This window comes from Neovison vison, chromosome 12, assembly GCF_020171115.1.
Source record: "Neovison vison isolate M4711 chromosome 12, ASM_NN_V1, whole genome shotgun sequence".
NCBI classification, from domain to species: domain Eukaryota; kingdom Metazoa; phylum Chordata; class Mammalia; order Carnivora; family Mustelidae; genus Neogale; species Neogale vison.
In genome coordinates this window covers 19,938,403-19,951,828 of record NC_058102.1, presented here as the reverse complement: position 1 = coordinate 19,951,828, position 13,426 = coordinate 19,938,403, and the positions used below count along the sequence as shown (strand labels likewise).

Below are 13,426 nucleotides of genomic sequence, written 5' to 3'. Positions count from 1 at the left end.
CAGTCTTTACTATAACATCTACATTTCAGAAGAGGAGAAGTGTGTTTACATTTGCATAACAAATTGCATCCAAAAAGTAGCTGGTCCAGAACAATACTCTCGTATCAAAGGTGAGCTCAGATTCCAGCAATGCAAAACAGAAAAGTCTCTCTCCCCACCCACGAGGTTTACAAAAAATTCTTAGGTGGTTTTCCCCCTGGCGAAATGTGATATCTATTAAAATGGTAGAAGGTTGCAGTTAGGTAAGGTTGGTTCAGACACGTGTTTCAGAAAGGAAGTTACTTCTGCTGGGTACTTGTGGATACTAGATCAGACCCTGATAGACAGGTAACATGGAATGGGTAACTGGGCCTGTGATGGACTGGGAAGGAAGAATTAGAGGTGGAGGGAGCACCCCACAGTTTTCATCAGAGCCACCAAAATCCATTTCCAGTAGATCTTTTAGCTAAGTAAGAGAACAGGCTGGACTTCCCTGCAAATCCGCAGCTTCAAGTGTATCCCAGATCACCAGGCATGAGCCATTCCTGACTGTTGGGGAGCCTCTGCTGGATTTAGGTATGAAAGAAAAGAAGACCATAGCAATGGACTCCACTTCCTGCTCCTAAAATAAATTGTGGTAAATGAGGTTAAGGTTGGGATGAGGAGCCGGAGGACAAGAGCTGGAGCCTTTATGATCTTTTTAAGTAAGACGATGGGTCGGAGTGAAGAGGTTTGAAAGGGAAGAGGCCAATTTGGGAAGGCCAGAGTGAAGGTTGTTTATAGTCCAGGCAAGAAAAGCAATATAGGATCTAGAATCGGGGGGAAAAAGAGGAACAAAAAGGGATGAACGAGAGTTGTGCAGGTCAGAGGTTTCCAGTGTGTTTGCGGGGTCCAGAGGTGCTGCAGTTAATGCTGGGCGGGATTCATGGGGTTTGTTTGGATGCTCTTGGCCCAGGGGATATAAACTTCTACGTGTTTCTTCAAAATAATAGCCCCTGGAGTCTGTTGGCCGGATCATGAAATAGAAATCGTGAGTACACTGTATCTTTTAAAAAAAATCCCCTTTTGTAGCACTTCCTTAAAAACAGCTATTTAATGCAACTCTGCCAGTGAGTTCTTGACAGTTCTGTCTTAACGATTCTGATATTAATGAAACATCTACTTTGTAAAGAGCTGAAGTGTCTTCCTGGTAAGTGTTTAGCTTCTGATTCTCAAAATACCTTGTGATAATTTTCTCCTTTGGCCTAAAGAATGTTTCTTGTATCAGCTGTTCAGATACAAGAAAGATTAAGCAATTGAAGTAATCAATAGCGTTTGCGAGCTTTTTTTTCCCCTTTGGGTTTGCTACTTTTAAGAGTTGGGATAGTTGTGTTTTGTCGTGTATTTTAGTCCAAGTTATTTAAGTATTTGATTCAAAGTACACCATTTATGTATTTGCTGTAGTGCATATGAGTTGAGGCATAATTAATTGAAAGTTCATTGACTTGCCTTTTTAAAAAAACACATATACTGATAATACTTAATAGGATCATAGCCCAGGCAGTGATTTATGGGTTTTCTTTATTTTTTTCTCTTAAGTTTTTGCTAAATTGTTCAACATTTCTCACATTGGAAGCTGTCTTCCAGCTTTTTTGAGATATAATTGACATAAAAGATAGTGTAAGTTTAAGGTGGAAAATGTGATACTCTGACATGCAATATATTATGAAATGATAACCACAGTAAGGTTAGTTAACACTGTTACCTCACATAGTTAACTTTGTCTTTAGGGTTTTTTTTTTTTTTTTCCTCACATTTTCTTTTAACTGACTGGTATAGTGATTTTGAAGAGCTGAATAGAATTTCAGTGTCTGATGTATTATACTGATGTAATTATTATATTGATGGATATGTATAATAGTGTATTGGATTAAATCATTTCTTTGTATTCTGTAGTGTTAACAGGTTCACTGCATTGGTGGGGTAAATGATAACGTGTAAACAGTTGCTAGTGCTAAATAAAAAAATAAGCAATTATGCCTCCCCCCCCCCCCCCCCCCGCTCTTTCTTGTTATTTAGATTTATTTGTTTTTAGTCTGCGGAATGTTAATCTTTTTTAAAAAACCATTTAATGTTGGTTTTTTTCTTTAATCACTGTTTGTTTAGAACAGAATCTACCAGGGATTAGAAAGTAGACCAGGGTGCCTATCCTAGGATTTTTTTCTAGTGAATGGATTTTTTTCTAGTTTTACAGGGTAAATTTTATTTGTAATGTAGATTCACATTTCAAGAGAGAGAAAGCCTTTCTTCACCAGATTCTCAGTAGGCTGACACCAAAAAGACTGAGAGAAAAAAACCCACAACATTATAAATGGAGAGCTATGCTAAGGTAAAAAGGTTTCTGATTTTCAGAATTTTTAAATACTTTTCTTTTTAAGATTTGATTACACCCAATGTGAGGCTCAAACTCAAAACCCCGAGATCGAGACCCCTTCTGACCCAGCCAGTCAGACGCCCCTTAAATACTTTAATTCTTAAAAGGATTTTGAAATACTTAAATACTCTCCTCAGTAATTTTTATTAAAACTCTCTTACAAGTTAAACAACTTAGGTAATTAACCCTCTTGAGCTACTTTAACATTTAAAAAGTTTTGTAATAACAAACAAAAAAAGTTTGTAGGAAATTTTGTAAGAAGAAAAATGTGTACTCATTAAAGAGACTTCGGATGGTACTTTTGGTTTTTACAGGGAATCTTCAGAAAATAAGAGCTTTTAATTCAGAGGCAAGTTAAATACACTATTAATTTTTTTATTAATCTTTTTCAGAATTGCCAATATATTAATGAAGCATGGTAAGTTGTCATTTTCCAGTCTTCCCTTGGATGATTTGGAGGATGAGCATCTCTTGAAGGATCAGTATCCTCCATTTTGAAAGTAATCTGTGGTTTGGATTATAAGGGTATGAAATGGTTTGCAGAACCATTTAATATGGGGGCACCTGTGTGGTTCAGTCGCTTAAGGGTCCAACTCCTGGTTGCAGGGTGGGTCTTGGTCTGGAGGTGGAATCAAGCCCTGCATCGGGTTCCGTGCTCTCTGCCTCAGATTCTCCCTCCCTTCCCCTTTGCCCCTCCCAGCTCACACACACACTGTGTCTCTCGCTCAAATACATAACAGTTTAAAAAAAAAAAAAAAGTGTGTGTTTTTTTTTTTTTAATTTTTATTTTTTTTTATTTGAGAGAGAGAGAGATCACAAGTAGGCAGCGAGGCAAGCAGAGAGAGGAGGAAGCAGGCTCCCTGCTGAGCAGAGAGCCCGATGTGGGGCTCGATCCCAGGACCCTGAGATCATGACCTGAGCCGAAGGCAGCGGCTCAACCCACTGAGCCACCCAGGTGCCCCCCCCAAAAAAAAGTTTAATTCTATGTCTCAGGGATATGTTTTGGAAATTAAGAGCATTTCCATTTTAAGCACCGATTCAGATTGTTCTATGAAAGATAGTTCTTTTGTTTGTTTTTCTTTTTTAATTTTTTATTTCTTTTCAGCATAACAGAATTCATAGTTTTTGCACCACACCCAGTGCTCCATGCAATACGCTCCCTCCCTAATACCCACCACCTGGCTCCCCCAACCTTCCACACCCCGACCCCCACCCCACCCCTTCAAAACAATCAGATTGTTTTTCAGAGTCCATAGTCTCTCATGGTTCACCTCATCTTCCAATTTCCTTCAACTCCCTTCTCCTCTCCATCTCCCCTTGTCCTCCATGTTATTTGTTATGCTCCACAAATAAGTGAAACCATATGATAATTGACTCTCTCTGCTTGACTTACTTCTTGATCCCTTTTTCCAAATCAGTCTCCTGCAATACAACTCTATTAAACTTGTAAGAGAATGTTAAATATTGTATCATAGAATGAGGACTGTTCTCTAAATACTATATATTACAGAGCAGTGGACTTCAACCAGGGTTGAGAGAGTCCTGCTGCCATCCAGTGAGTGGGTGGAGACCAGGGATGCTGCTAGATTTTCTGCCGGGCACAGAACAGCCCCCTGCAGTAACGACTTAGCCAAACTCGCGTTATCAGTAGTGTCGTGGGTGAGAAACCACCCTTTATAGTAGAAAGATTAAGTTCAATTGATAATTTCATAACTTGAGGACTCTGCCTTTCTAGCAGTCCTGCATTGAACAAGACAAGCTGGGACAAGCCTTTGAAGATGCTTTCGAGGTACTGAGGCAGCATTCAGCGGGAGATCTTCAGTACTCCCCAGGTAATGTGTCAGCTGCTTTCGGTACATCAAATGCCTTCTTCGTCACACAGACGCATGAATAATTGTAACAGAGAAGAGCATTTTTATCTAGTGCATAGTGCATTTAAGGTTTATTCTAACAGGCGAAAAGCTTGCAGGGTTAAACCCTAGCTTGTGTAAATTTAAAGTGTCACATATGAAAATGCAAAGAATATAGAGAATGACATTCCACATAGGAAAACTAGCACATAAAATACTAGCACATAAAAAAATACTAGCACTACTAAGTATATCTGGTTGATATTTATCTAATAATTTTAACTGATTGGAGTGGGCTTTTTGGTTATTCTAATTTATTTTACAGACCTTCCATACAGGAGATACTCCACTTAGGAGAATATTCTTTTCTTTGAGAGTAAATTCTTACTGTTCCTTACCCATTGCCCTGAAGATAGTGTAGGTGAAGTATAGGTATTTTGCCTCTTGAGTTAACACATGATATTGTGCTAAGTTCCAAGATAAAAGAAATCATGGGGTCTCTGCTTGCAAGGAACATGTGCTCCAGTAAGGGAAATGGGAAATGAAAAAGAAGACTGTAATACCAGCATAATGCAATAAACACAGGGAAATGCAAAGTTGTAGAGAACACATCATGAAGCAGCCACATACATAAGTATATATGCATATATAAACATACATACATTAGGCACACACACACAGTTACAAACTTTGACTTTTGGAGTTTCTTTCTCTGTTTTAAAATTAGATTACAAAAATTACCTGGCTTTCATCAACCACTGCTCTCAAGTCAGAGGAAATTCTACCTGCTATGGTATGCTGCCTACAGAGGAACCTGTCTATAATTGGAGAACAGTAATAGTGAGTACATGTACCAGTAGATCATCTCCAGTATCAGGCAAATTCCCTCTTCACACCTGCTTTCCACTTGGTGTATGCTCAGTGAAACCCAGCTTAGAGGCAGCTGGGCAGAGAAAACTCACAGACTTAAGTGGTGTAAATTGGACCTCATAGGTGGTCCTTGGTAATGCTATCAAGAAGGAAACTGCCGTCTGTCATTGCTTTTCACCCAGCATCAGGGCTTGCATGACTTCTACAAGGATGTGTTTTTAGGGTTCTTATATTACTGTTTCTTGTCCATTTGGAAAATTGCAAAATAATATGGTTCCCCTAAAAGCCATAGGGCAAAGCCCAAACTTCCCCTGCATTGGCTTTACCTATAATCTTGTATTAACCTGCTCTGTTTCCTTTTCTAAACTCAGAGCTAGCTACATCCCCCTTTAAACAAAGTGTTCCCACCATTTATCTCTATTCATGTGTTCTTTTGTATTACTACTTTTTAAAAAAATTTTATTTATTTGACAGACCACAAGTAGGCAGAGAGGCAGGCAGAGAGAAGTGGGGGGTAGCAGGCTCCCTGTTGAGCAGAAAACCCAGTGCGACCCTGGGATTATGATCTGAGCTGAAGGCAGAGGCTTTAACCCACTGAGCCACCCAGGCACCCCTCTTTTTTTTAAGATTTATTTCCTTATTTGAGAGAGAGAGTGGGGCAAGGGGTAGAGGGAAAGGAGAAAGAAACTCAAGGAGACTCTCCTGAGCACAGAGCCTGATAGAAGGCTCAGTCCCATGATCCTGAAAACATGACCTGAACCAAAACCAAGAGCGTTAAAAACTTAATGGACTGTACCACCCAGGTGTCCCCATATTGTTTTCTTAATGCCAGCTATCTTAATGTGGTGCAGTATAAATATGAAATGGTTTTTTTCATTTCTTTTCCTTCTTTTTTCAGTCACTACTTTCAACCATGCTATGTCAGATGTCCTCTTCCTGACCCTCTAAATTGTTCCATTAGGGCCTTTCCACAAGACATTTCTTTGAACAGGGAATTTAGGTTCCAGCTTAACCTCTTCTACCTCCGCTTGGGGTTACCAGGTGAAATACAGAAGTATTTTTATTTGCTAAATATGGCCACCCTGCTTCCTCTTCAACTTCCGGTCCCTAGTACATATCACAGCCTCTATGGTTGGGGACTTCTTGCCTGCTGGGAAGCCTCTTACATGGGATATGTTGGGGTGGTTCAAGTCATCTTCATTAGATTACCCTACGAAGACCTATATTTGCTTTCCGAATGTAATGGTAACAGTTCGAGCTGCTTCCGCCTGTCCCCTCTCTTGGCTGTGCCCTTCCTTGGCTGCCATCTTTCTCCCTTTGTTTCTTCTTGCCCAGATGGACATCCGACAGAGGAGTGAAAGCCCATCTTCCCCTTTGTGCTGGCACTTCAAGTTTGTACTAATAATTCTTCAAAGTTTTCCTTTCTCACTGGTATATTTAGGGATAAGGGAGGAAGCAAGTCCCTCCTCTTTTCTCAAAGGAAGGGGATGGTATGAAAGTCTTCACAGAGCCAAAGAGTAGCTTCTGCCCCTTGGTCTTCTCTCCATGTGGATTTGAGGCTAGTTCTGCTCTGGGAGATAAATCTGGCTGCAGTTGAGGATTCTGCTTTTTAGAATTTGGGAGATGCTTAGCACTCTTTCTGTCCTCAACTTGTGACTTTAGCCATCAGCTGGGGCCACATGGAAAGTCCCACTAACATCCTGCTGCATTATTTATATAGAACAGTGCTGCGGACCTCTATTTTGAAGGAAATACTCATCCATCTCTGCCAAACATCCCTGAAAATCAGCTGGTACAACCTGCTGTTCTCCATCAAAAGGGAGGAAAAGGTATGTGGATCCATCAGTCTTTTTTTTTTAATTTAATTTAATTTATTTATTTGATAGAGATCACAAGTAGGCAGAGAGGCAGGTAGAGAGAGAGAGGAAGGGAAAGCAGGCTCCCTGCTGAGCAGAGAGCCCAATGCGGGGCTCAATCCCAGGACCCTGGGACCGTGGCCTGAGCCGAAGGCAGAGGCTTTAACCCACTGAGCCACCCAGGTGCCCTGATCCATCAGTCTTTCTATAGGTAAAAGAACCAAATCATCTTCAAAGACGCTTTAAAGGGATTTCATATCTGAGTTTCGAACTGTGTTTGCAAAATACTCTAGTACTGTGATTAAGAATAATTGACCTCTTGACAGGCTGAGCCACTCCAAGCCATTCATCTTGGGTGAGCCTTCCCCTTGCTTCATAGAAATGTGAAGCTGTAGAGTGTCACTTCACTCAAGTAAATCTGTATTCATGAATAATGTGTCTATATTTGGGGTGTAGAAAGGGAAACTTTTCCATAAGTTGTTTTAGCAGTCTTAACACTAATTGTGAAGGGCTTGGTATGGAAGTTGTTTTCTCCATTAAGTTTCCTGCAAATGAAGTTTCATAATAATTCAGTATTTCATAAACTTGAAATCCTGATTTCATAAATTTAAGCTGATGGTGATCTCACCCAACAGATGGATAAAGTGATAAAGCAGGATAGTAGCCTCTGTGTTGCCATATGTTACTGGATTGAGTACAAATTGGTTCAAAGTTTTGAAAGGCCGTTTGGCAATAACTACCAAAATTCAAATGTTAGTATCTTTTGACTCTTAGGGACTACATAACTGAGTGAGTGTGAACTCTGGGTTAATTGTGTGAGCCTGGGAAAATCACTTAACCTTTTGTACCACAGTGTCCTCATTCAAAGAACAAATAATGATAATTGTACGAAGATTGTAAGATGACTGTAAAAATTAAATGAGGAAGTCCATGTAAAGCATTACACTCAACAGCTTGGCTCTGGATTATTTCTCATAATACTGTAGGGTTTGTGTGCGTGTACACATGTGTACCCAATATACATTAGGATGTTCCTTAACAATGTTTGTTAAAGGAAAAGAATGGAACCTGTTTACTGCATCGGTGTATAAGGTACAGAGAAGTGTAAGATGCATCATAATTTTACAATGAAATTGTTTTTAATGATACTTTATCACAGTTTCTAAATTACTTTCAGTAAATATTTTTTTGAAAAACTACTTTTGTTCCTATGTCTGCATCCTAGCATACTGTATCCTAGAACAAAATTTTAAATACTCAGCAATAATCTAATCTAGCAAGGGAATAATGCATAAAATCATACACGTAAAATAAATCTGTATCACTGGATTTTTGTATTGAATATTGAACTATTACTAGTAGTAATTTAATACAAGGAGAATATTACTTCTACCTCTGTCCAAGTGTTTAGCTTGTCACTATTATTATTTTTTAACTAAAAACCTGTATCTTTTCATTGATGTTTTATGGTGTAAAGCTTTGCCAGTATGGGACATACCACCCATAATTTTTGGTTTTTGAAGTTTCTTCTTCCACCTGAAATTTTGAAATTACTTGGGGAGTCATTATCCAGAGAAAAATAGTACACACATAAAACAGAACACAGAGCTGTTAAAAGGCGTGAAGTCATATCTTATGTGTTGATAAAGAACTCTACATTTTTTGGTTTTAATCCTTTTTAATTCCATAATTCAAAAGTAGTAATGGACATTTAAAGTTCACAGAATTCAGAAATTCACAAGGAATAAGTGGAAATGTTCTTCTTTCTTTCCATGATATGTCCCAGAAGTAACCGTTGTTACTTCAACAGCTGAGTATTTTACCCATCTATAGCTAATTTCTGATTGTTCTCTGACTTAATTTAAGATCTATTACTGAAAAAGCAAAATAATATACCACTGACATTTTTAAAAGATATGCATATGTTTATGTGCAATTTTTTCTTAATTTTAAAAATACATATGAGAATAGACTGGAATTTTACTTTCACTTTGTGCTTCTGTTTGAATCTTTTACTCTGAGCACATCATAGTTTTTAAAATAAGTTTCAATACTTCTTTCAAAACTGAAAACATTTTAAAAGGTGAGGATCCATTATTGTTTGACCACTGGATAAGAGACAAAGTTTATTTAAGGCTGTGACTTTCAATTCATGATGTGTTTTTTGGTAAGTCCCTTTCATTTCTTAATTTGTAATTTCAAGATAATACAAGGCAAAAAGATAATCTTCTTAAAAACCTTTGAGGTTTTGGGATGAATGATGATTGATGCAAGAGTGTTACTCCCCAGAGACTGTTCAAAGCAGTTTGGGAATCCACTATTCCACACTCTCTAGGGGAAAAGGGAATTCGGCTGTGGTTATGTTAAGCTATTGGCAGATCTGGTGAGGCATCGTATTTACAGGCCAATTCAGAAGTCACAAAATGGGCTGTCCCCCTTGGTTCTCTGTTAGGCCAAAGACGTCCAGTCAACTGAACAAAAATCACAGTAAATCCTCCTACTAAAGTTTTTTGTCTAGACATTACGAAATATAAAGGACTGTATTCTGAAAGAGGGAAAAACTCTGGTAGTGCCATTTTATTTCACAGCAATGAAAAAAATCATAGTACCCATTGTTAACTGCTCATAAATGATAACAGAATGTCATGAAGATAGCAGTGAAGGTGGCATTTTCCCTTCTTTTTTTTTCTGCTCTTCTCATTTCACATAACTAGGTAGACCCACGGTTTTTGTCTTTTTTTTTTTTTTAAATCTAAGTCTTCGATATTAGTTTCACCAACACTACTTTATATTTGAATACTATTTTGCATTTTTTTAAAAAATACATTCACATTCCTTACCTCATTTGACTTAACTCATTTGAATAAAGCCCTTTCAAATGATTTGCTTTGTGAAAATGGCTTTTGAGGCTTCACTTTACTTAAAACCACTAAACTTTGCAGTTCATTTTCTCAGTTTTGTTGTTCTAAAATAGGACCTGGAATGGGTAGTCAAGATTTAATTGCGAAGAAAGATCCCCTGACAGAGGGTAGATTCGGATAAAGAGGCATCAGGCTTCCGTTTTCCAGTAAAGGACAGTACAAAATTTTTTAAACATCCCCAACAAAGTACGGTCCAACTGAAACTTCAGTAGGGCCAAACAGATGTCTGACTTTGAAGTCCCAATGCAGCTTTGAGTTTTGTAGTCACAAAACAGACCCTACCTGAGGATGTCCTTTGTGTGTAGCCACGGTGGACTATGACATTGTTTTTCTCCATTTTAGGCAGGAAGAAGCTCCGACTGTTCGAATACCTTCATGAATCCCTGTGTAATCCTGAGATGGCATCTTGTATTCAGTGGGTAGATAAAACCAAAGGCATCTTCCAGTTTGTGTCAAAAAACAAAGAAAAACTTGCCCAACTTTGGGGGAAAAGAAAAGGCAATCGGAAGACCATGACTTACCAGAAAATGGCCAGAGCACTGAGGAATTACGGAAGAACTGGGGAAGTCACTAAAATCCGGAGAAAGCTAACTTACCAGTTCAGTGAGGCCATTCTCCAAAGACTCTCTCCATCTTATTTCTTAGAAAAAGAGTTCTTCTACTCGCCGTATGTTCAACCTGAGCAAGGCTTTCTCAGCTTCAGTAACTGGAATGCAAATTATAATTGTCCATACGCTGATTACCATGAGCTAAGTCACCCTGATTGCTAAATACGCTATATTTCATGATTTCCTGACATCAGAAATCTGTACCAGTTTCAGGATTTTTCTCTTAAATGCTGGAGCGGGAAAAACAATGAACGTCATTATTTCTAATCTTTTACTAAATGGTTTATAATCTATACAGACTTGGTGGAAAAAAAATCTGCCAGTGAACAACTTTTAAATGATCCAGCGCCATTTGAAAATACCAACTAAATATCCTCGCTCTTACTGTTTATGCAGTACTTCTGGGTAAACAATGCTAGTAGAGATGATTTGATCTATATAGATTTAAATGTTTCCTGTCATAAACTCAGGCAAAAAAAAAAAAGTCTAATGTATTATCTGATAGCTTTAGCGACAGCAAAATAATTGCAATGATAGTCTTCGTGCTAAAGTACATTTATGACTTTCAAAACTTTATTTTCACTGCACTTCAGACTTCATGGTCTGCAACTCTGTAGCGCTAAAAAAATGATCTAAGTTACCTTAATGATAGAACTCCAAAGCTTATACTTCCACACATCATTTCCTGGCATCTCTGTGGTGGGGTAGATCCAGAAGCTAAGATTTCTTGCTATCCTGCCACTCAGCCACAAGAAGGTGCTCTTGCCTTGTTATCTCTGGTCTAACTTTGGAAAACTGGACTTCCCTCCTCCCTTAAACTAGCCCAGCTAAGATCAGGCTGGGAAAGTTGGAGAAAAAGATACAGTATAGAGGCTAAAATCCAGGGAGGAAACGGGACTTGAAAGCTATGGTTTATTCTGAGCATTCCATTAGGAATGAAAAAAGAAACCCCGTTTCTTACTTCCTGCTTGGCAGATTGATTTGTATCCCATCTGTATTGCCATGATGCAGGAGAGCTTCCTAGACTGTATGGGCCATCTTCAGGCCAAGAGCTTCCTGGAGCCTACCCAGTTTATAATTTGTTACCATTGCCCTTTTTCTTTGTATCTTTCAGGGATTCTTTAAAAATGACAGACTAAATGAAGGTAATGATATTGGCTATCTGCACATGTAGTCTTGCCTTCTGGAATAAACTGAATGTTTGCATCTTCCCCAAAATATGTTGAAACCTAATCCCTAGTGTGATGATTTTTGGAGGCAGGCTGTTTGGAAGGAAGAGCCCTCACAAATGAGCATAGTGCCTTGTAGAAGAGGCCCAGAGAGCTTCCTCACCCCTTCTGCCTTGTGAGGACACATGACGGCCTCCTGTGAACCAGGAAGCAGGCTCTTAGAGACACTGAATATGCTGGTGCCCTGATCTTGGATTTCCCAGGTTCTTGAACTGTAAGAAATTTCTGGTTATAAGACACCCAGTTTACGGTATTCTGTTACAGCAGCCCAGAGGAACTGAGACTGTTCAATCATGCTAACCTTAAAAAGTAGGACCTAGCATTTATGTTCATTCTCTGCAAAGAAATATGCTCTGTAAATACATATTTTACCAGACATCGCAAAGAGGAAATGGTGAAGAGGTTTCACCACACAGCTCATTTGGCAAATAACTTAATAGAATTACATTAACATTTTCTCTCCAAAGTCCTATCTAGACCCAGTGCCAGCTTGAAGGGTTCATCTTGCCAGTTCTCCAAAAACTTCAGTCAGCCCTGATTCCATTTGTATTCTGCAGAGTAGATTTCTCTGTGGCAGAAATCTGGGCTCTGCTTTTTACAAAAGTAGGCTGACCAAAAGCCATTTTAGTAGGTTGGTCCTTAAAGACATGTTCATTCCTGCTGCTCAAAGACTAAAACCTCTCTACATTGTATGACACATACCATAATTGACTTGAAACAGGGTGTTACTCCCTGTCACCACCCAAGGACCGGGGAGAGAGACTTGTTAGACTCTGTCATGGTCGGTCCTTTCCTGGTATATGGTATCCCAGTCTCTCTCTGGTCACAGTCATCTGGCTGAATGACTCAGTTGAACTCTTCTCTGGTGAGCTGTCCAGTGTTAAGTGAGACAGACAGGGCTGCTTCTGTTGTAAAACTTCAGTTCTATCAATGTAGATTTATAAGTTTTATTAATACTTAACTGAAGTTTACCAAATACCTTACTGAAGAGCAATTTATTGGTTGGTTGGGCTCTCACGGCCTTGTGAAATAGGTCAAGTGCATCAGTGTGGCGGCATTAGTCCATCTAACCTGTACAGTCTGATGGGTACACCCACTTAACCATTGTCTAATGATGATACAGCATCTCATAACCGGTTTTTCCAAAGCCCACCTTGAACATCACTTGAAATGAATCATACAGTTTGTATCCTTTTGCATTTGCTTTTGTTCCTTTCAATATATTGATGTTCATCAGTGTTGCTGGATATGAGGAATTTATCCTTTTTCATTGCTTTTAGTTCCTTATTTTTAAAGGACTGTGCCTGAAATCTCTCTCTCAATCTCCAGAGTTTACAAAAATTATACAAATATAATTATACAATTACAATTACACAGTTATAAAAGGGGCCCTGAATATTTTCATATGCACATTGATTCACATGAATATTTTCATAGTCACATGTCTTATTACCAGACATGATGCCAGTCCTTCATGAGAGTTGGAGTGTTGTACACAGTCATATAAACACAATTTATATTTAGATGTTTCGGTTCATATATTTTTACCTAAGTCATGTAATTTGGATGGAGTTTCAGTGTGTATTTTGATGGTACAGGCTCTTGATAATGATACTGTAAAATAAGCTTAAAGCAATTTACTACTTTTTCGTAAATTGGTGAAAGTTAACATTTTTGACAACTGAAAGAACCATTTCTTC

The 13,426-nt window shown here is 38.6% G+C and overlaps 1 protein-coding gene across 5 annotated transcripts; it reads left to right on the top strand.

Annotated features, from left to right (window-relative positions):
* Positions 1-230: 230 nt before the first annotated feature.
* SPIC (Spi-C transcription factor) lies at positions 231-12,973 on the top strand. 5 transcript variants are annotated; one of them, XM_044226957.1, is made up of 8 exons: positions 231-555; positions 972-1,009; positions 2,236-2,347; positions 2,785-2,810; positions 4,128-4,224; positions 4,970-5,082; positions 6,833-6,941; positions 10,232-12,973. In XM_044226957.1, the coding sequence occupies exons 4-8, from the start codon at positions 2,808-2,810 to the stop codon at positions 10,657-10,659; spliced, it is 750 nt and encodes a 249-aa protein (XP_044082892.1). In that variant the 5' UTR covers positions 231-555; positions 972-1,009; positions 2,236-2,347; positions 2,785-2,807; the 3' UTR covers positions 10,660-12,973. The 5 variants fall into 5 exon arrangements, with proteins under 5 accessions (XP_044082892.1, XP_044082894.1, XP_044082893.1 ...); XM_044226959.1 differs by lacking the exon at positions 2,236-2,347 and adding an exon at positions 1,151-1,168; XM_044226958.1 differs by lacking the exon at positions 2,236-2,347 and having other exon boundaries at positions 231-327.
* Positions 12,974-13,426: the final 453 nt, after the last annotated feature.

Coding starts and splice junctions, on each gene's coding strand:
- SPIC (XM_044226958.1), top strand. Junction 4,225..4,969: donor AGATCTTCAGTACTCCCCAG/GTAATGTGTCAG, acceptor TTTTAAAATTAG/ATTACAAAAATTACCTGGCT. Junction 6,942..10,231: donor CCATCAAAAGGGAGGAAAAG/GTATGTGGATCC, acceptor TCTCCATTTTAG/GCAGGAAGAAGCTCCGACTG.